This window comes from Schistocerca serialis, chromosome 3, assembly GCF_023864345.2.
Source record: "Schistocerca serialis cubense isolate TAMUIC-IGC-003099 chromosome 3, iqSchSeri2.2, whole genome shotgun sequence".
Taxonomy (NCBI): Eukaryota; Metazoa; Arthropoda; class Insecta; order Orthoptera; family Acrididae; genus Schistocerca; species Schistocerca serialis.
Window position 1 is genome coordinate 70,996,489 of NC_064640.1, and position 24,193 is coordinate 71,020,681.

Consider the following 24,193-nt stretch of genomic DNA (forward strand, 5'->3'; position numbering starts at 1 on the left):
ATGGCGCCTTGCTAGGTCGTAGCCATGGACTTAGCTGAAGGCTATTCTAACTGTCTCTCGGCAAATGAGAGAAAGGCTTCATCAGTATAGTCGCTAGCAATGTCGTCGTACAACTGGGGCGAGTGCTATTCCGTATCTCGAGACCTGCCTTGTGGTGGCGCTCGGTCTGCGATCACACAGTGGCGACACGCGGGTCCGACATGTACTAAATGGACCGCGGCCGATTTAAGCTACCACCTAGCAAGTGTGGTGTCTGGCGGTGACACCACATACACTATTATGCATTTGACAAGTCTTATGGCCAGAAGATGGTGTGGATCCCAATCTGCCATTGGACATCCATGAAATATTTTTCTATTGTTTTCCATTTCTTCTCCATGTAAATACAGTGACTTGTATGTGGCCAGTTTCTTCTTCCTGTATGTGTTTGTTTAGCCATTTCACTAGAAGCTAAAAGTTGATAATTTCCAACTCACTTAAAGCTGGTAGTAAAAGAAAATGATTTAGGTTTTCTTCTGACATATTTCCCTTCAGAATTCGTGCTGTATATTGATATAAAATGAAATCATACTGTTGCCTAGTGTCAGGAGGAACTAACTGTTGATCATACAGCTGCTGAGTGATCTCAGTAGTAGCTTCTAAAATGGATCATTGACAGTGAGTGTTACTTGTATCATATTCTTGTTGTTGTTGAAATTACAAGCTAGGAAGATGACATATAAACACAAATGTGTTGCTCTAACCATCAAAAAGGTATTAATAGCTATTGATAAGTTAAAAAACAGATAATCTGCACTGAAACTTTTTCAGACTAGACAAATGAACAGTGAGAGACTTAAATAAAAATAAAGAAAAGCTGTCATACTTTGCAACTAAAGCTGACAGTAAAGGTAGACGATCATAGTGCAATTGCCTGATAACTTCAACTTAGTCAAAACTAGCTGATGCACTGCACTTGTGATTCCGACAGAAGAGAGCAAAATATGGTCCCATATCTTTTCTTATGTTAAAAGAGGAAGCAGGAGGGTTCCAGGAAACTCATGAAATTGAAGTAAAATTTAACACTTCATCACAATGCCCTACTTGATTAAATATTGTTTAGGGATTTGAGAAACAAGGTGAGAAACTTAGTCCTAACAAAGATACAGCTGATGCTTTTTACAATGAATTCCTTCAGTTACATCAGATAGAACAGTTCTCTTTGAGAACAGATTTGCATCACTATTGAAATTGGACTATACTGAAGGCCATCCTCACACAAACATTAGCCTCTCAGGCTGGAGCTCATGCTACCTGGCATAAGCCTAGTACAGAAAGCCTGACTGTTCTTTTCTGCAGCAATTCAATGGGTGCATGCAAATCAAAAATGCTGTGCGCATTCACTGGAATAACAAACTTGCCAATATATTGCAAACATCAGGATAGGGCCCAAATGAGCAGTACTGTCCTCAGAAATTGGTTCTGTTCTGCATTTGTTCCTTCTGCGCATACGTACTTTGAGTGGAAAGGTTTATCTGCAAGGGTTATTCTTTTGATGGACAATGCACATTGTCACCCTGCAAAAGATGTACTTATTTCAGATGACGGATTGATTTTTGAGAGGAACCTCCAATCTAATGTTGTGTCGCTTAGAGCCATTGGATCTAGTTCCTTGGAGAAATCCGTGATAAACACTGTGCTGTCTTATAATATATTTATTCACAACTGGTTTTGATCTTTGATCATCTTCACAGTGGAAAAATATTGTGACAACTTCACATTTCATACATACTATTTAACAGAAAAGATGCCATAACTGACTTGGAAATATCAGAAAAAGGTACTTCACACCATAATACCAGCTTAAGCAAACAGAAAACATGGAAAAATGAAACCATGTGTTAGCAGTAAGTGCACAGCGCCATTGCTCAGGCACGACAACATCCAGTAGGTTAACTCACAAGTCTTGACGTGTGTGTTAAGTACTAATTTTCGCCTTTTCTGAATATTTAACATAAAAAATAAATACTGTCTTGTGCTTGAAAGCTTTTATCTATGTAAAAAACATTAGTTTATGGATAATGGGAGTAGATAATTCTGCTTTACGATAAAATGGATGTTAAAAATTCATAACCTAAAAGTTGAGTTACACCAGACATTTGGTTAATATTTTGTAGCCTAAAGTAGGCATAGGGCCCAAAGCCATTAACTAAGACGCCTTTTTTTTAAAAAAAAAAAAAGGATACTGATGCACACTTTTCCATAATTTTGTTAGGGTTAGTAATAGTTGTGACATCCCCCCCCCCCCCTCGCCGCTCTCCCACCTCTATATATGAGAGTCATGGTAGCTGGATGGAAGATGATAAGATGATCTAATTGAACTGGATAAAAACAGTACCATTGCAGGTGTACGTAAACACTGTCAAAAGAGGAAAACAAATGACATCAGAAAAACAGAGAAAGTAATTATGGACAGTCTTACACAACAAGAAAGGGAAAAATGGCTGCATAAAAATCATTCAGCAACCATAATTGAAACTGCAGAAAAAAATATTTTTCTAACATTTCAGAGCAAGGATGAATAAATATGTCTGAATCTTTCAAAAAATAGGGCCTCTCTCTCTCTGCTCAGAATGGATTGTTATGTGGCCTAATGAAACAGAAAACATCACATTAACAAATATCAGTAAAAATAAAAAATCAGAGAGAACATTTTTCACGGGACCATAGACGGAAGAAGTAAAATACTTGGTAAAAAATACGTCTGGCAAACACTCAAAATCTCTGGTAGAATGGTCAGAACCATAAAAAAGGTAAAACATGGAGAGCCTCCAGATAGATAAATGAAGCAAGAAATTTTCTGATAATAAAACTCCAGAGAAAAAAAAATTTTGATAGTACATGCTTACATAGTATCATTCCTGTGTTATTAAACAGGTTATACTAGATCCCACAACCCAAACAGAACATATTTATCAGAATATTTGAACATTCGACTGCTATATAATTTGTACAAAGAACGTGTTGAAAGTTTTGGAATAGAGCCAGTTGCAAGACACATTTATCATAGAACTTTGAACAAAAAATTCAGCTTGCTTTTCCATGCTCCTCACAAGGATATTTTTGTACAGCTTGATACTTTTGCTGATAAACCCAAACATTCAACAGATGACCAGGAAAAGGTAAAGTTTCAGCAGGACCATGAATTGCATTTATGCACAACTGAAAAAGCTTGCAAGTCATTGAAAATGTGTTTGAAAAGTCAGTTTCTGGTAGGACCTACTATGTCTTCCCTTTTAATTTAGGACGTTTTTATAGACCGCAACAAATGTCACAGAATGTTTCAGGGAAGGTCTTGAGTACATAGGAAATAAATATCCAAATTATCCATTAGTTATAGGTGGAGACTTTAATCTGGTATCCATTGACTGGGAAAATTACACGTTTATCACAGGTGCAGAAGTAAAGACTCGTGTGAAGTTATTCTAGGAGTGTTCTCAACAAACAACCTTGAGCAATTGGTTAGAAAACCAACTTGAGATGGGAGCATATTAGATATCTTGGTGACAAACAGACCTGATCTTTTTGAGGAAGTTAATCTAGAAGAAGGTATTAGTGACCATGATATCATTGTGGCTTCTGTGTCAGTGGGAGTTGGGGGGGGGGGGGGGGGGGGGGAGACCAAAGAGACAGCATAGAGTTTTCTTGTTTGGGAAAGCAAATAAAAGTGTCATTAATGAATATCATCATAGTCGACTCCAAGCATTCACTGCGAATATCATCATAGTCAGCTCCAAGCATTCACTGCAGGACACAAAGATATTGAGAATCTTTGGTCTGAATTTAAAGGTATTGCCCACCACGTGCTAGAGAAATATGAGTCTAGCAAAAATATAAGGGAGGGAAAGGATCCACCTTGGATCAACAAACATATTAGGAAGTTTCTGAGAAAGCAGATAATTTTGCACAGTCATTTTAAATGTAGTCACTGCCCCACTGACGAACAGAAATTATGCAAAATGAAAGCAGCTGTCTAAAGATCAATGAGAGAGTCTTTTAACGACTTTGAAAGCAATATTTTATCTGCAGATTCTAAAAATAACAAAAAAATTTTTTTGGTCTCATAAAATCTATGAATACTACAAATAATCCAATACCTTCTCTTGCTGACAGTATGGGTAATGTAACGGATGATGATAAACAGAAGGCTGAAATCCTAAACCTAGCTTTCAAAAACTTATGGTAGAGGACTGCAGCACCCTTCCCCATTTCAGTTATCGAACAAATGAAGGGTGGCTGACTTAATGTTTAGTGTATCTGGGATTGTAACACAGTTAAGATCCTTAGATGCCAGGAAGGCATCTGGCCCAGACGGTATCCCCATAAGATTTTATGTTGACTGTGCTACAAATATAGCACCATTCTTATCCATCATCTATCAGAGATCACTGGAACAGTGAAAAGTTCCATGGGACTTGAAGAAGGCCCAGGTCATAGCAATCTATAAAACGGGTAGAAAATCGAATGCACATAATTACCAGCCAGTTTCACTGACATCGATTTGTTGTAAAATCATGGAACATATTTTGTGTTAAGACATAATGACCCTTCTAGACTCTAGAAGCTCATCTGCAGAAAACAGCATGGTTTTAGGAAACAGCAGTCATGCGAGACACAGCTGGCCCTCTTTGTGCGTGATACAACAGGCTCGAAATACCTGCTCCAAGGTTGGTGCCATATTCCTCGACTTTTGAAAGGTATTTGACTCAGTTCCACACTGTTGCTTGTTCCAAAAAGTGTGCACTTATGGGCTACCTGAAGGTATGTGCGGTTGGATGGAAAGTTTTCTAACAGACAGAGAGTAGTGTGTTGTCCTGAATTGGGAGACTTCAACAGAAATTAGCGTAACATCAGGTGTGCCCCAGGACAGCGTAATAGGTCCGCTGCTTTTTACGATTTACGTAAATGATCTGGTTGATGGTATTGACAGTGGCATTAGACTATTTACTGATGATGCTGTAGTGTACAGGAAAGTAGTATCACACAAAAGTTGTGAACAAGTCAATGAGGATTTACAGAAAATAAATACATGATGTAATGACTGGCAGTTATCTCTCAGTGTTAGTAAGTGTAACCTACTGTGTATAACAAAGTGAAAATCCCCATTAATGTCTGCGTACAAAATAAATGTCCAGTCTTTGGAAACGGTAACATCCGTCAAGTATCTGGGTGTGACTATTCAAAATGATATCAAATGGAACGATCATATTACACAAGTAACGGGTAAGGCGAACTCTAGATTGTGGTTTATTGCTAGAATCATGAAGCGACGCAGTCCTTCAACAAAGGAAATTGCTTACAATATGTTAGTTTGTCCAGTCTTAGAGTATTGTTCGTATCTGTGGGGCCCTTACCATTTGGGTCTGATTCAAGAAATTGAGAAGGTCCAAAGAAGAGCAGCAAGATTCGTGACTGGTACATTTACCCATCGCGAGAGTGCTACAAATCTCATAGAAAGTTGGAAGTGGGACACACTTGCAGATAGATGATGTGCTAAACAGAAGGGGCTGTTCACTAAATTCCAAAATCTGATCTTCGCCAAGGATGTAGAGCATATATTATTACCACCAACTTTCATATCGCGCAATGATCACCATTCAAAGATAAGTCAAATTAGAGCTCGTACTGAGGCGTTCAGACAGTTGTTTTTCCCTCACGCAATCCGCGAGTGGAATTGGGGGGGGGGGGGGGGGATAATATGATTTTGGCGTGACTACTGCCCTCCGCCACACGCCGGTTGGTGACAAGTGGAGTATATATGTAGATGTAGAATTTAGAAAATTCTATACTAGGATTCAAACTTGGGACTTTTGCCTTTCACAAAAAGAGCTCTATCGACTGAACTATCCAAGCCCGACTCACGACCCACCCTCACAGCTCCTCTTCTGGCTGTATCTCTTTCAGTAAATTATATACTTTTTGTTGTCACAAGTTCTCATTAGTATTAGGATTCATGTACTGCTGGGACAGTGTGCCCTAACAGAATGACGTGGGAAGTAGCTGTGACATTAATAAACTAGTTTTAAGTGAAAAGGATAACACTGAAATCATAGACCAAAAGTTTATGCAAAGTGGGCATTCCTATCTACCCAGTGAGGATGATTTTGGCTGGAAAGGAGATTACAGAAAGACACAACATGTATTTTGACACAATCATTGGTATAATATTATTGCCAAGTCAAGGAAAAATATCCCTTTCATGTCTCTGTAATGACAAACAGTGACTTCTTGTTTATGGTAAACTTGTTGGAGTCAGTCACGAAAAGGAACACTGACACTGAAAAATCCAGTACCGTGACTGAAGATGTGGTGGATTCAGTACAGAAGAGTGAATTCTTTCAAATATTTCCAAGGAAACTCTTTCAACGGACATGCAATTTTACAAGTTGAGTTCGAGCTGGTATTTAAAAAAGGTCACTCAGTTTCTCTGGCTAATATACCACAGGGAAGGCTGCACTCAGGGACATGGGTTGTTACAAAAGAAGAGGACTACTTGGAAGACCTTTTGCCCTTCATCCCACTTGTTCATCACCAGTAAATTCAGAGTCTTCTTTCTGCTGATAATGCTGAAGACATTGGGCTGCTGAAAGGAAATAATATTGCTGGTGAAGTGTAACAAAGATTATCTAGAATTATGTATGTACAGTGTTGTTGATTGCCATGCATATTTTTATCATAAATAAACTCCTTTACCTGTTCACATCACAAGTCGTGTAATGTCGTTTGGAACCTTGTGTAACAGGATAAAATTTATTAAAATTGTTAATTGATAATTCTGTTTAACACTCTTCATAAGCCATTAAAAATCTCAAAACAAGAATAGTGTGAGCTGCGCCACTTGAATTTTATGAGGCTCATTTATAGGTAATGCATTACGTTCAAAGATTATTGTATGCTATTGTCAGACCCCCCCCAGTAAAAAAAAGATTTAAATGGTAACTAACAGTTATTGGCCAATTTCACTGTCAGCATATTTTTCTTTAAAAAATATTTTAGCATCTGTCTAAGAATGTGACGAATAAGTCACAGTACGCATTACTGGACTACTTAGCCAGTGAAAATGTTGTGTACAGTCACAAACCTAATAAATAAATTTTAATGACATAGTAGCACAGAACTGAAATTTTTCTATATTTTGTGCACCTGTAAGAATCAGAACATTATGTTTTATGATGTCAGTAGCACACAGTCATCTTAAAATAATTCCGTTAGTATGTATGAATAATAGTCTTATGTCTGGATACAAATCATTACAGGTGTTCCAAAGGGTTCAATACTGTGTAGACTACTATTCTTATTATATGTGAGTAACCTCTTATTGTATATGCATAAAGTATAATTAACTCTCTTTGATGATACAGACATCATAATCAAGTCTCCTAAGATGTGCCATGAGAATAAAATGCAAATGAAATCAAAAATAAAATTATTAGTCTTCTGTAAATAGTCTGGCTCACTTACAACAGAACACTCATAATTCATGTACTTTCGTACAAGGCAGATTGAACTTTGGAAGTAACATTATAATGTGGTGTAAATGTAATTTATCTACATGTACACTCCACAAGTCAATTTACAATGTGTAGCTTAGGGTATATCTTACCAATATTGATGGCTTTGTGCTATTCCATTCACATATTGAACCAGAGAAAAATTGATGTTGATATCTCTTTATATGCACTCTAATCTCTCTTATGCTGTTCTCATTATTGGTGCTGCTGCTGCTGTTGTGTTTGATGATGATGATGATGATGATGATGATGATGATGATGATGATTGTAATCTTCAGTCCAAAGACATATTTGATACAGCCCTTCATGCTAGTCTATGTTACGCAAGTCTTTTCATGTGCATCTTTATGTTTTTGCAGTGCAATGACTGCTCCCTCAATTTTTTGGGTGTGTAGCTGCATAATTTCCACTTATTCTAACATTTTGGGTGTATACCACTGAGCCATCTTCAGAGTGAGCCAAATGACTGACACAACAGCACATGCTCCATCCTTTTAAACTTATAGACCATGCTGTTACACATGCGGCAACAGATACACAAGTGTCAGAGACACTAATTGGTGGCAATGAAGTACACATTTGCATGACTTAGGTCTGTAACTACCAGTCGATCCACACTGGGAAGTTGATGTATCACTATTAGCAGCACTGTGCCAACATCTTTGCAAGTTGATTAGAAGAAGCACCTACTTCCATGACTTATCCAAGCTGATACTGCTGTCTCTATTAATTAATTTCCTTGCCAAATGAATTTCAGCAGTTTCTTTCACTGTCAAGTCCCAAAATGATGAAGACAATACTAGAATTTTGACATTTTCGTACAACATAGCTGGTCATTGGGGCTCAGTTCAAAGTGAGACTCATCACTGAAGACAATTCTAATCCAGTGAATGAGATTCCAGGCTGCAGATGTGTCTGGAGATGCCCAGGACAGCAGTGGGATAGCAACCTGACTGATGGCTGCCATACAGCTCTGACAGCCAGGATTGATGGCCTGGGGTGCCATTTCTTTTCATAGCAGGACCCCTTTGGTTGTTATCCACAGCACGCTACAGCACAGTGGTACATCAACAGCATTCTATGCTCTGTTTTGTTGCCTTTTAAGGCAAGCCATCAGTTTAAATTTCAGCAAGATAATCCCCACCTGCACACAGCCAAATCTTGTACCAATTGAGAATGTATGAAGCATTATGAGCAGGGTCCTCCAACCATCTCATGATTTTGTTGGTCTAATGTGCCAGTTGGACAGAATTTGGTGCAGTATCCCTTAGGAGGACACCCAACAACTCTTATCAAACAATGCCAAGCCAAATAATTGCCTACATTAGGTCTAGAGATGGACCAATGCATTATTGACTGTCTCAATTTTTGAAGCTCTTTCTCTTGAATAAATCATCCATTTTTTGGAAATTTTCATTGTTTGTTTGTCTATACATGTACACCTCATCTATTGATTTCCATGCCACATGAATAACTCCTTTGTGGTGTGTCTTTTTTTAGAATGTTTGTTACCCTGGTAGGTTCACAGTTCCAGAAAGTATATTCAAGTCAACATTGTCAAAAGCTTTTTCAAGATTTAGCAGTATTCAAATGTGGGTTTGTCTATCTTCAAGAAAAGCCAGGAGATTATTCCGGAACTTAAACTAATCTTCCCCCAGGTTAAGTCTATTGGTGGTTCCATTCCTCTATAGATAATTTGTATTGTGTTTCTCCCCCTGTCAATTTACCTGAGAGAGAAATGTTATAGAGGCAGCAAATCATCACACTGTCTACCTCAAATACTGGTTCTCTAAATTTACTTCATTTTGTCTGAAGAATGTCATTTTTTCCATAGATTACCATTTAATTTCCTAAATATGTATGTTACAATTTTGTGTTCTCTGCACTGTCCTGTTATAACCCTAGTAGTGTCTCTTTCTAATTTTGATATCCACCGGCATGTGTCCTTTCTGACTTGCACTCTCTTTTAAGTTAAACTAATTTTTCATTTTAGTCCTATTTCGGATTGCTGCATATCTTCCAAACTTTTTCTTGTGAGTAGATTTAGTCACTGAGCTACAATCCTAAGAGGTCTGTGCAATATTAGTGTACAGCTCTCATACCCTCTTTCTTGAACTCAAAACATTTTCCAATTACAAATTTCTATTACATTTGATGATATGCAAAAAGTTACAAGGTGCCAAATTGTACAAATTTGAGGAGAGGCAGGAGGAGATAATTCCAGCAATGCATACAAATCCCAGAGTTTTAAATTTATGTTGTGTACTAGGTGAGAAGTAGCAAAATGGAAGTTATTTGAGTTATTTGTCAACTTACTAAAAAATATAAACAGAGTTTTGCCGTTGTGAAACCACCTTTGTAGGACGACGCATTGTCCTGAAAAAATATTTTTATTTGTTGTAATAATTCAGATCTCTTTCCAAATGTTTTTCTGTCCAGGCAGTTCAGAAGACTTGTGTAGTAGTTTCCAGTTATTACTTCACTGCAGACAAGGCATTCAGTAAGAAGACTGTCTTAATTGCATCGTATAAAACACTGACAATAACTGTCTGTCAAAACACACTTAGACTTCTTTGGTGCAGGGCCACCAGTTTTCACAGAGTGCACTGTATCAGTTGGATTCTTTTGAAAATGCCCCAGACATTTACTGAGAAATTAATTTTTAAATTTGCTTTTGGTCAAAAGTCCACTGATGTGCTATTCATATTGTGCAAAGCTTTCTGGTAGTTAATCCTTCATGTAAAACTTTACATGCCCTTTCTTCTGAGGAACTGGACATTCCATACACCTTTAACTACTATCATCCTGCACCAAATTATGCTCTTCCTCAGTCTTCTCATTTCTTTTTGAAGTGCTGGAATCTCCTTCACATGAATCATCTTCAAGACAAATGCAGTCACATTTGAATCAACTGTTGAAAATCAAAAATCATACTCCTGATAAGCAATCATTTATGTCCACAGCAAACAGTCAAGAACAGAGACTTTTATAAAGGAACAGCATTCCATTCATGTATATGATCATAGTCATTATTATCATTTCTCTGCTGTAGCAAGTTGGATGTAGGTCCTTGGGGTATACATAGTAATTTATCTGTCCATAGTAGTTTGTATATTTGAACAGCTTTGGTGTGTGTAGTAATAGTTGTTGCAACCAATCCATTCATCTATATAGTTATAAAAATCTGTTTTGTGCAGGCTAATCTTGGAAACCTGTCAAAGTATTTCATTCCTAAGTACCTGATGTACTGTATGTTAGGACTTGGTATTATCCAAAGGGACATCATTATGCACTGTTAGTACTGAAAGTTGTCCACCTATCTCATCATCTCCAAGTCTTAGATGGACTGTTGGGGAAAATCTGCTCAACACTAATGTCACAGTTTTGCTGATTTTGAGACCCACTGTTACAAATTCTTCATACCAGAGATCTAGTTTAGTCTATACTTTCACGTCTGCCTCACCGCATTCTGTAGTATCACTGGTTAAGAATAAAACATTAGGTATTGAAACCTTTCTGTTGAATGCTTTTGGAACGTCATCCATTACTGTTATGACAATCAAGGGAGGTGAGATAACTCATTCTTTTAGACCTCTTCTTTCCTCCCCCTCTCAAACAAATGTGATCTCCCTCTGGTGTGCATCTGTATGCGACTCTTGAGTCTACAAACTCAGCTATGATGTCCTTAATCACTGTCATATACCTCAAATAACCCAATACAGTGTGTTTAAAAATGTGTTACGTATCCCTACAACAGTATAGTATTGGTCAAAACTAGAAGAAAAAAGTTCCTACAGTGATTTCTGAAAACCAATACCTTTTGAGGTATTGACCAATCTGTCCTCTCATGTTGTAACTGAATGTTACTATTAATTCAGCTCAAACATCCACAGTAGCAGAAAACAGTTTCCCTGCTATGGTTACTTAATGTTGGCTGATATTGCACACTTGCAAACAAACACTTGTGCAGTAGGGCAGCACAATAAGAAATAACTACAACTACAACTACAACTACAACAACAACAACAACAACCACAACAGTAATAGCTTCAAAAATAAATTGAAATCGTGTCTCCTTGACAACTCCTTCTATACCATAGATGAATTCTTGAATAGGAATAAATAAATCTATAAATATATTATATGCATTTTGTGCCATTTAAGGGAATGGGGTAAATAATAGAAATATTAATCTTTAACTCTGTATTGTAATATATATATTAAAAAATTTTGTTTCATCTGTGCATTTCTTGTGCATGTGACACGTTCCACATAATAATGGCTACCGTACCGTACAATTGATCAATGGAACAAGCAACCAACTAACTAACAACAACAGCAATAATAATAACACAATAAGAAATAACGAATAACATTTATTAAGAGTAGGTTATAAAATGGTGCTATGTTATAGTTTGATGTGTGGCACTTAAGGTCCTATACCTAATATAGTGGTATCTAAAATAACTTTACAATTTTAAACATGGCTGTCTCTCATAAACTGTGTAATAAGTTTCAACATAGGAATCATACAACCAACCGCTTGCAAATAACTGTTTGGTACATTGATCTACTCGTAGGTTTTGACATTTCTGAGGATGTCTTCATCAGAATGAAATTTTAAGAAACCGTAAAATTATTGCGAGAATGCCATGGTCAAAGTTTAGATCAGATATGCTCAATTGAAAAATTAAAATTAAACTTGTTACGGCCTTTAGCATGTATTCTTGCTAGGAATATCATCAGACGATTTCGTAAAATTTCATTCTGTTGAAGACATACTTAGAGATGTCAAAACCTAGGTCAATGCACCAAATAGTTATTTGCAACTGGTTGGCTGTGTGATTCTTTCATTGAAGAAAAGTAAAATAACTTTGCTGTCTCTTGGCAAACTATATATTGTCAGTATGACTGATGGTAATGTTAGCAGACACTCTGCTACTGGTCATAATTCTCCGTAGATAGCAATGACTGTGTTGGAAGGTACTGCACTGAGCTGACCATGGGCACTGAATAGTACTGTCTAATTGCGGATACAGAACTCTGTGTATTCACAGCACATCATGTTTTGTCACCTGTCAGCGAAAGGATTTCCATGCTCACCAGCACAAGGCAGAAGCAATGTAGTCCGCAGTTCACAGTACTCCCTATTGGTCATCCACAGTATCAGCAGACATAACAATGCGCTGGAATTAGTGGTGTGGAAGCAGGAAGAGGTCCGTGTTTGTGAGTGCCATCTGGAGACTGTTTTACGGAACTGAGAGATGCCAAGTGAGTGATAGAGCCTGGGTGGTGGTGGCGGCCTGTCGCAGTATTTGTTGTGTACCTCTTGATTGGTACACAATAATTACGTAGAAGTACGCACTACAGATATTGCAGTTACCACACATACTTCAGCCCTTCTTCACAGTGAATAAACGACTCTATCAAATACACCTGGCTACATTTGGATCATGCATTGGTTACACATTCCTGTAATGTCTGCACATTGTTGATGCATTAGGAATTCACCAATTCCTTTAAATGTTCCCACAGCCCAAAATCCAGTGGATTCAGGCACAATGATTGGGGAGGCCATGCTACTTTACATCCTGGACCAAACTGACACCCATGAAACATTGCGTTGGGGTAGCGTCACATGATCCGTAGAAAATTGGATGATTCGCTGTGGTACATAAACCACAGTCATTGTTTCTCTGTAAAGGTAATGGTCTTCAGTAGTGTTGGTAAGTCATCATGCAGAAATTGGTGATACATAGCACCTGTTAATTTTTTTTGGTAAAGTGTATGGCCCCATGAGTCTGACACCGGCAATTCTGGCCCATACATTGACACTGAAACAATTCTAATATGTCACCTCGATGATTGCTCAATGACTTGCATTTGCCCTCTCATGCATATTGTGGTAATTCACTTGCCATCTCTTGTGAATCCTACCTCATGCTGAACACTACACACTACTCGTCAAAAGTAAAACAGCCCATATTTCTACAGGTATTTGTTCCTAGATATCGTATTATAGGAACTTTTCTTCTTGTTTCAACCAATACTACCATATGTAGGAATATGGCACCTTTTTTTAAACCACCTTGTAAATGTGGCACATAATCCTTCATGTACAAAACAACTTTTAGGAGCATATTCCCCCCTCAGCCGTGAGTAAGTACAAATCTGCAAATCCATATGTCCAGTGTTCACCTGCAACAGGACCATTCCTGGGAAAGCACTGCAGTATTCAAACCACTCTGCAGGTTGATGACAGCTTTATCTCTCATAAAACATTCTAATAAAAATTATGTCAGTAGTTGACCTTTGAAGCCAAAACATAGCCATTTTTCGTGGTGTGTATGTGGATTTCTTTTCCCACTTTTTTTAAGTAGTAGGCAAAAGGCTATCCATTTCGAAGTGCTCTGTCTCTGATAACATCATTGTCAATGGGATGTTAAACACTAATCTCCTCCCTCCTCCTCCTCCTCTTCCTCCTCCTCCTCTTCCTGTTCAGAATGCTGGATATTGGAACAACTTTCAACATTCTCTTGAGCAGCCTGTACAACCATTTCCTATCAGTCCCTCAAAGTGTTCAGTTATGTGTACACCAAATACAGCTGCTGCACTCTTTTACAGTTTATCTAGTGCTATCTTCACTTCCAATGAGGGCACCTATCTGCTTTTTTACTACTATCAGAATCATGCAGCCTCGCAGTCAAAGGAATGTTGTTCCTTTTGTACACTGTTGGCCATTAAAATTTCAACTCCAGGAAGGATAGCAAATAAAAAAACTATACATATACAGTATAGCAGAAAGAATACAGTGTTGAATTTGTACATGAATTGAAGATATAGGGGATGAGAAATTTAACACACAAAGTTGCTATGTCTGACAGCAACAGTGGCTCCAACCCGGCTGGGCATTGAGTCAGAATGATATTAGTTGACAGGTACAGGTATGTCACTCCATGATGCTGCTTCAACTACAGTCCACAGGTCATCAGCCATAGTGGCTCATGCATGGTGGCATATCAGTCTTTAGGTAACCCGTGATTGGTCTTTATGAGTAATGAGAGATCTGGAGAACGTGCTAGCCATGGCAACAGTCAAAATGTCCTCTGTATCGCAGGAGGTCAGCGTGGCACAGTCTTTGTACATCTCATCACAGAAACGTCAAGGATTTGGTGTGACTCCTGTTCATAGTAGTTTCATTGGATGCACCACTGTCAGCATACCTCTCTGCGAATGCAGCAAGGGAAGCTGCAACACGTCATGATGACAGTTCATGGTGTTTCAGATGTCATCACACTGTCTGTGTTAATACCAGACTCATGGTACCTGATGGGACTGTATGGTCCTGTGTGACAAATTGAACAATATGTCTGTCCTCTCAGTTGCTAGCCACACGAGGCCATTGAGATCATGCACGATGTTGGATATGGCCCTCTTACACCCATCTACTCCTGAACAGTGCAAGCTGCAGTATTGCGGAACGATGGAGGTGGGCCACAGTCCTGCCAATATCAAATGCCAACACATACTGTTAGACATTTCCCCTAAATACACGAGGCATAATAAAGTCTTCTTGTACACGAGCTACACTCAAATGTGGTTTGTTAATGAGAAAAATCCTGTGTAATATTTCCTTATATGTATTTGATATTACTCCTAACCACTTTATGTGGTTGCGTTTGTAATACTTGCGTGAATTCAGAAATATTTTGCTGTAGAAAACATCTGGTCACAAGGTAATACATCAGTAAAATCAGATGTGTTGAATTTACTGAAAAATAAACTTGCTAATATCATTAAGATTAAAGAAATGTTGACTGTGAAAGTATTACCTAAGTATAGATAGTTACCCAATTTCATAATTGCTCAACACAGTTCCCACTACTGTTGCTATGTTATTTATAATAGTAATTTAGAAGCTGAGTACATGTCAGGGTATAGAAAAGTGCAAGAGTAGTGTTTAAAAGGGGCAATAAAGCTTCATTCATGTAAGTTACAGCGGTTTTATAAGTGGTTGCCAGACCAGTTTGGACATGCACTTACATTAACCATATGTTCATTAAGTGCAACTTTCACCACAATTTTTTTTTATATATATATATATATATATATATATATATATATATATATAGAGAGAGAGAGAGAGAGAGAGAGAGAGAGAGAGAGAGAGAGAGCAGTAATGAAATTCATTATTGAAACTACTTCCTCACAGTAATGTGTGCTACTGTGATTCATTAATCGTTTGTTAATCACTCGGTGACAGTGCTGGTAAATTCACACAGGAATGGCACATTAAGTTAAGTCACAGAAGTACTTAAGAAACTGCAATTTCAGAATCATTAACTGACTTATTCATAATATTTTCTCAAATTATGAGACTATCCAAAAAATGAAATTATACTTTTGACTCATAAGTTAAAGTAGTAAAAACTTAATCATCTGTGTTGTTTGAGCTTGCTTAAAAACTTCTCATATGTAGTGAACAATAGAATTTCTTCAGACGTTTGACAATTATTCTTAAATATTTTTCCCATACAATGACACTAAATCCCAAAGTTTATGAATTGGGGAAGGAAACCAGTTTGAGGCAATATGAACTTGGTCAATCACATCCTACACGTGCACTTGAAATAATACAAGTGTATTTCTACATTCAAACCACATACTCATCCGTGCATTTATGATACTAATTGGTATTTTGCCTGTAGGTTGTAAGATTATGTGCCAAGTTGGATGTCAACATTTACACAGTCTGTGCAGCCTCTTTCCATATATGGCTTTTACATTGCACCCATCTAGGACCATATTTCAACTGTTTATACCAGTGCAACCACTTGCTATGTACTGTGGAGCCCACTTTGTCTTCTTCTTATACTGCAGACACAATTATATCATTTATGTGAAGCAATTTCATCATTTTTCTTACACCATGTTATTTTCATCCTGACACCATGTAACTGTTCAGTAACTTGTATTTGACTGTCTCTGTGATTGATTCGCGTGTTCTCTCATGGAGCCAACCATCTTTTCCTTTGGTGCCTTTGTGCCCCCTAACCACAGAGATACTTTCCCCTTGTTTATCCTTACCTAATGTTACAACCTCTTTGCTATGAATCGATCCTGGACGGGAATCAGTCATTTTCGATATGTGAGAAAATATTCATATAAATCTTAACATTCATAGAGTATAGTGTATGTCTGACATAATGTGGTAGTGTAACACACTGAAATGTTAATCATTTGCATTCCATCTTCATGGTGTTACAGTTTTAATGACCAGTAGTGTTGTCCAATTGTGTGTCAAAGTACCTTTTGAAACTGCTGTGATATTATGGGGTCATCATTTGTAGCATCTCTGCACTCTTTCATGCTACAAATGTATCTCAAAAGTTTAGAGTGTGGTTTTTTTTTTTTCTTTGAGACATCAGCATAATTCATTGACATGACCATATAATATAACAGAGCGAAACATTCAAAGTTGTTTGTTTTTTTACGCCAGTTAGGTGGTACAGTTGTTTGGAGTCAGGACTTGTACTTGTTGGGAGGAGTTAAACTTAAATCCCTTTCTTGTGATCCTGATGTAGGTTTCCCTGAAAAGTAGGCCAATTCAAGCTTGTTCACCATTTCTAATAGCATGTTTAGACAGGATATTAAACCCTAATCTTTTAATTGGAGAGGATGTACTATGAAAAGTCACTGTAACTACCTTAAAAATTTTTTGGTATAATCTTTTGTTTTTCTTGTTGAAAATGTTATATAGATAACTTTTTAGCATTGCACTGATAGCCACAGTTAGTTGTATGTATGGTATATAATCTTTATATATATGGATCATATGTGAAAAATGCAAACTGTGTATGGTACACTTTCATCTCCAGAGCATGGGTTTTGCATGTTATGCAGTCTGAGCGTATCACTCTCATTGGTTGTGGAATATAAAATATTGTTTGCCACTATTGCTGTTCTGTGTGGTGATTACTGTTACTCAGTTGGCTGGAAAGAGTTTTTCTTTGAAATACGTTAGCATTACTTAGGTTAAAGCCTTGTTGTACAAAAAGTATGTCCATGGTGATAAGTTCATATTTATGTTGTTAAAGAGATCAAAGGTAAATGGTCCATGACAGTAAAACACTGTTATGCAAGTGAAAGGTCAAAATGTAATTTATTTAGATGTCTAAAGAAGTTTAATGAGTGGAGAGAAATTTGGAGGAGGGGGGAGGGGAGCACTGGGTTAAGATAAGAAATGATAAATGGGCCCTCAATGAATAGCGCAATAAGCTACAAGAGTTTGATTCACTATGGGCTTCTTGACAAACGTCAGAATGGTTGCCACATTATCACAAAGCAGCCAGTAATTATTTGAATTGTGTCGTCAATTTCCCTTACAAGATAAGAGAAATGTTGAATCACCTGGAAGGTGTGAGGGATGTTTTAGGAAAAAGTGTTTTTCTCCATATCCTGTAGAGTTGCACTGCTGAATTTTAATCCTCTGGTATGAAATTGCATATGCATTTCTTGCAGTGTATGCAGGTAAATGTGCATGCAGTTTTTAATGTAAATAAATTGAAATACCATTCTGTCATGTAATTAATTGCAAAACTACATCGTATGCATTTTTGGGGCACCATCCAGACAGGTACTGGTTATTCTTCATGTTTTCATTTTATTTGAAAGGATGTGTAGCATTTTTATTTTCATGTGCAACCATCATCTTCTGTCCTTTTCTGTATTATACAGAAATTTGGTTGTAGCTGGTGGAAATATTGTGACACCTAAACGATGGGATTGCCCTTGCGACATGTTCCATAGATCATTTGAATGATTCTTTTATCAAAATGGTTTGGAGTGAGTCAATTTATAGGACATGTACACATGCCTAGTGTTAACTTTAATGTAAATATTACTTCCTCCAATTGTCTCTTCCGTTTCCTTGTGGTATTTAGACAGGGATCCTACAGATTGTTCCAGCTACCCTGGGTAGCTCAGTTGGTAGAGCACTTGCCTGCGAAGGGCAAAGGTCCCGAGTTAGAGTCTCGGTCTGGCACTCAGTTTTAATCTGCCAGGAAGTTTCATATCAGAACACACTCGGCTGCAGAGCGAAAATCTCATTCCAGTTTAAATTTTGCCCATAATTCCTCTACATCCAAGTGGTAACCACTCACTTTCTAAGTGGGATGTTACGCAGCAGAAATACTCTCCTAACATTCTTGATGGATTTATTAACTTTAGTAACCACCGTTTCTAAGATGGAAAACCAGTCCCGAGCAAAGAAGGTAAAACAGAAAGGTGGAAGGACTATATAGAGGATCTATGCAGTGAAGATGCAGTTGAAGGCAATATTATGGAAATTGAAGAGGATGCATAGGAAAATGGAAAGGGAGGTATGATACTGCATGAAGAATTTGACAAATAACTGAGAGACTTAAGTCGAAACAAGGCCCCCGGGAGTAGACAACATTCTGTTTGAACTACTGTTGCCTTGCGAGAGCCAGCCATGACAAAACTCTTCCATCTGGTGAGTAAGATGTATGAGACAGGCAAAATACCCTCAGACTTCAAGAAGAATATAATAATCCCAATTCCAAATAAAGCAGGTGCTGACAGGTGTGAAAACTACTGAACTATCAGTTAAATTAGTCATGGATGCAAAATCCTAACACAAATTCTGTACAGAAGAATCGAAAAACTGCTAGAAGCCAACCTCAGGGACAATCAGTTTGGATTCCGGAGAAATGTGGGAACACATGAGGCAATACTGACCATACAACTTATCTTAGAAGGTAGGTTAAGAAAAAGCAAACCTACGTTTATAGCATTTGTAGACTTAGAGAAAGCTGACTGGAATACTCTCTTTCAAATCCTAAAGGTGGCAGGGGAGAAATACAGGGAGCAAAAGGCTATTTACGATTTGTATAGAAACCAGATGGCAGTTATAGAGTCGAGGGGCGCGAAAGGAGTGAGACAGGGTTGTAGCATATCCCCGATGTTATTCAATCTGTATATTGAGCAAGCAGTAAAGGAAACAGAAGAAAAATTTGGAGTAGGACTTAAAGTCCAGGGAGAAAAAATAAAAAATTTGAGGTTTGCCGATGACATTGTAATTCTGTCAGATACAGCAGAGGACTTAGAACAGCAGTTGAACAAAATGTACAGTGTCTTGAAAGGAGGATACAAGATGAACACCAACAAAAGCAAAACAAGGATAATGGAATTCAGTCAAATTAAATCAGGTGATGCTGAGGGAATTGGATTAGGAAATGAGAGATTTAAAGTAGTAAATGAGTTTTGTTATTTGGGAAGAAAAATAACTAATAATGGTCGAAGTAGGGAGGATATAAATGCTAAAAAAAGTGTTTCTGAAGAAGAGAAATATGTTAACATTGAGTATAGATTTAAGTATCAGGATGTCCTTTCTGAAAGTATTTCTATGGAGTGTAGCCATGTATGGAAGTGAAACAGGGATGATAACACAGTTTAGACAAGAAGAGAATACAAGCTTTTGAAATGTGGTGCTGCAGAACAATGCTGAAGATTAGTTGGGTATATCGTGTAATTAATGAAGAAGTACTGAATAGAATTGGTGAGAAGAGAAATTTGTGGTACAACAGGACTAAAACAAGGGATTGGTAGGACACATTCTGAGGCATCAAGGGATCCCCAATTTAGTATTGGAGGGAAGTGTGGAGGGTAAAAATCATAGAGAGAGACCAAGAGATGAATACAGTAAGCAGGTTCAGAGGGACGTAGGTTGCCGTAGTTACTCGGAGGCTTGCACAGGATAGAGTAGCGTGGAGAGCTGCATCAAACCAGTCTTTGGACTGAAGAAGTCGACGACGATGACAACAACAACAACAACAACAACAACAACAACAACCATCATTTCTGTGGTGACATCATGATTACTAATCACTGTCTCTGTAGTGACACTGTCGATAAGGTCAGGTCTGTTTGTAGGTACAAGATCTGAAGTATTTCCATTGTGTGTGGACTATGGAACTAGCAGGTCAAGACAGTTTTCTGAAAACATTTTCAGAACTACTTCACAAGACTGTCTGTGTCCATGCTAGCTGCAATGAATCTATAGATGTCCCAGCCTATACTCAGCAGGTTAAAATCACCTCCAACTAATATTACATGCTCTGGGTTTTTCCACGCTACCGATCATAGAAGCCCTTTGAATGATTCTGAAACTGTCACAATAGACTCAGGTGGCCAATAAAAATCCACGATAATTAGCTTGAGTTCACCTACACGTATTATGCACGCCCAGATAACATCATAGTTAGACTCAGTTTATCACGCTATAGACACACTACTTATTTTGACTGCAGTGAACACTTCCCCTCCTACGGCATCTAACTTGTGCTTTCGATATATGTTGCCTGCCTCGCTAAATATTCGGGTGCCTTCTACTTCACGTTTCATTCACCTCTCAGTTCCAAGAATAATTAGAGCATGACAACTTGCCTGTGGGGCACTAAAATCAGAAATTTTGTTACAAATACTTCAATAATTCACTGTTAAAATTTTGACAGTCAAAGTGTCGTTACTTAGTACACCATCTCATTTTGCTCTCTGTGTATTGAGTGGCGAGTATTCATCAGAGGGCCTCAAACTAGTGCCTAGCCTAAAAAAAAACTCATATGCACTCCACAAATACTCTGCTACCCAAATAACTGCTTCCTTTGTGTAGTGCGCCCCTGACCTGTCTAGGGGAATTGTACATTTCTTTGCTCCATAACTCAGGTCCAAAAATATGTAGCCAAGACAGTCACAATAGGACCTTTGGTTGAGCCAAAGCAAAGGACCCTGATCAACTCTGGCAGCAATGCTTCAGATTGTGAGCTCTGCTTGCACACCACGAGCAAGGCCAGCAGTCTTCACCACTTCTGCCAGATGTCCATACGAACTGAGAATGGCCTCAGAACCAAAGTGACAGATATCATTGATGCTGATGTGAGCCACACTTGCACATGACTGCACCCTCCGCACCCGATAGCTGTAGGTACCCCCAGCAGCCATACTGAGTTCACATTGGATTTCTTTCCAGCCCTGGATGCTATTTCCCTAAAGGACATAATCACACACCCAGCATTGAAGCTCCTGATAACCAGTAAACACCCCCACCCCCTCTGCCCCTGCCGTGTGCCTGCTCAGTTCCTGTTGAAGGATGAAAGAGCAAGTCCACACAGCCAGCCTCCACATTGACACTCTGCCTCAGGCAACACCACTTACCTTGTGATGAGGATGATGGATCCCTCAGGTCACATATCCCGCAAGGATGCACTAGATTCTCCACCACTGCTACACCCCGAGGCATTAGCCTGAAGATAGCTGACCACGGCCAAAAGCGTCTTCAACTGTATGCAAACTGTGACCAGCTCCCCCTTTGTGTGCACACAGCATGCACACATCCTGATACTACCAACTTAAGAATTAACTTTAAATGCATATACATATGATGACAGCCAACTTCTTGAATGTTTATGGGATGATTTTTTTGGTTGGTTTCATAGTACATGTGGATTGAGTCTGGAGTCATAAATGTATTTTATGAAGACCATTCAATATGATCTTTTTACATGGAGAGTGACTTGAACAGGTTAGCACTTCGTCACCATCAAGTAGTACAGCTCACTTTATTTTGTGATAGATGTTTGTATACATTAAATCTTGTGCTTTTTCTATTGTTTTATGTGTAGTACATCCCACTCACTTTCATCAAATTATCTTTCTCTGTTAGAAGATTTTGTTATTGTATGTATTTGAGCACACCTGATTTTCTAGAATTTGTTTATTCATTGCATGTTTTAGGGGAGTTATCAAAGATTAATGCATTGTCAGTGTGATATGAAGTGATTGACACTGCATTGGTTGTGAAATACTGAACATCCATAGACGTTTCTACTTTCCTTAGACTCAGATCTGTGCCTACATGAAATTTAAAGTAGCCTTAATGTATTGTGTACCAAAATATGTGAAAAGCTTTTTTGAAAATCATGTTTATGCATTGAATTTACCAGAAAGTACTCATTGGTTGATACTTTTTGGAGAAATGAGTAACTATAATCTTGAGCAGAGTATCATTAGAGTAATTATAATTGGGGTTTATCTGAATTGATTTGTGATATGTATCATCTTGCAGGTGCAGTTGCATACATCCGACATACCGTGCCGTAGACAACTGAAAGCGACCAATATCTCTGTGGTCATGAAAGGTGTACAAGCAGCCTGAAGATGTCACAAAGACCCAAGGAAACTAGTGACGAACAAAGAGAGAGAAACAGAGAACGGATGAGGCGTTATCGTGCAACACGAACTGCAGAGCAGGCAACCATTGACCGCCAGAGACATGCTCAGTATGCTAAAATACGTCGTGAGAACATGTCACCAACTTCCAGGGCAAAAATGAGGCAGCGGGCTTGTTTACGGGCCAGGGAAAAGAGGGCTTCATTATCTGATGAAGAAAAAGCTGTGTGGCGTGCAAAAAATGCAGAATATCAAAAGCTTAGACGATCGCGATTGTCTGATGAAGAGAGAGAAAGAGTTAGGAGACGCAATGCAGAGAGAACAAGAGCAAAGAGAGCTATAAATGCTGCACAGCCGTCTGTGGACACTGATTACTCCAACCAGTATGCAAGTACGGTAGTACAGTCAGATCCTGGAAAGAATGATATGTGGGAACAATCTGATTTTATACACCCAAGTTTTGCAATGCCAACTGACGATTTTGACTATTTTCCTTTCAATTTAAAGACTGAAAATCATGACGACTGTGAGGGGAACCAGTTTTGGAACTGTTTTGGCCTTATGAGGCATGTTAATTCTGATGAGGTCAGAGTCAGGTGTGAGCCTTTGCCAACAGACTCATTTTATTATTCATATTGAGATGGTTGTATTGGCTGTGCTTAGAGTTCACACCATGTCATTAAAGTTTAATAGACATCGTATACAGTATTGTGTCTTTTGTGACAAACAGAACTGGTGGATTTTCTGTGGGTTACATCTAGAACAAAATGATGAAGACTGTTTCTTGTTCAGAGTGAGATATAGTTAATTGTGTTTTCTGTAAATTTTTATACTGCAAATTAAATTAGCGAATTGAATGTGAAACCTGATAATTGCATAACTGTTTTCTGGTGAGAAGGGTGAGCAGTGGTTTTGGTTATCTACACTGTTAGATTGTCGTGTCAACTGAAAGTAAATGTAACAATAGATTTTATGGTTCTGAAGGAAGATTAATGGTGGACTACAGAGGTAAGTCTATAATTGAACTTTTTTTCAAATGGAAGACAAGAAATAAGCCAGTGCTACTCATTAGAAGGGTTTAGTTATAGGAAAAATAAGAGCTCTAGAAAACTACATAATTTATATATTTGATTGTAGTATATTTTGCAATGTGGCTTCAAACTTTGAGGAATCTTTGTGTGTGTGGGGTGTTTTTTGTTTTATTACCCAAAATGTGTAATTTAAAACCACAGTTAGCTCCTTTTCAGTGTAGGTGAGAATTTTGAGAGTGCTAGTGAATATTACAATGAGTTCTAACACTTTTCTCTCATACACATTAACTCGATTAACCCATACTGGTTATGAAAGACATGTCTTCTACAACCTCTGAGTATTTTCTGAATGATTCTGGATTC

At 38.1% G+C, this 24,193-nt stretch overlaps 1 protein-coding gene across 1 annotated transcript in view; it reads left to right on the forward strand.

Annotated features, from left to right (window-relative positions):
* LOC126469722 (uncharacterized) overlaps positions 1-23,663 on the forward strand; it is a 37,257-nt gene extending 13,594 nt beyond the window's left edge. The window contains exon 2 of the mRNA XM_050096914.1: positions 22,696-23,663. Coding sequence (XP_049952871.1) covers positions 22,788-23,438 — 651 coding nt within the window. The 5' untranslated portion in view covers positions 22,696-22,787 and the 3' untranslated portion in view covers positions 23,439-23,663. The remainder of the gene's footprint in view (positions 1-22,695) is intronic.
* Positions 23,664-24,193: the final 530 nt, after the last annotated feature.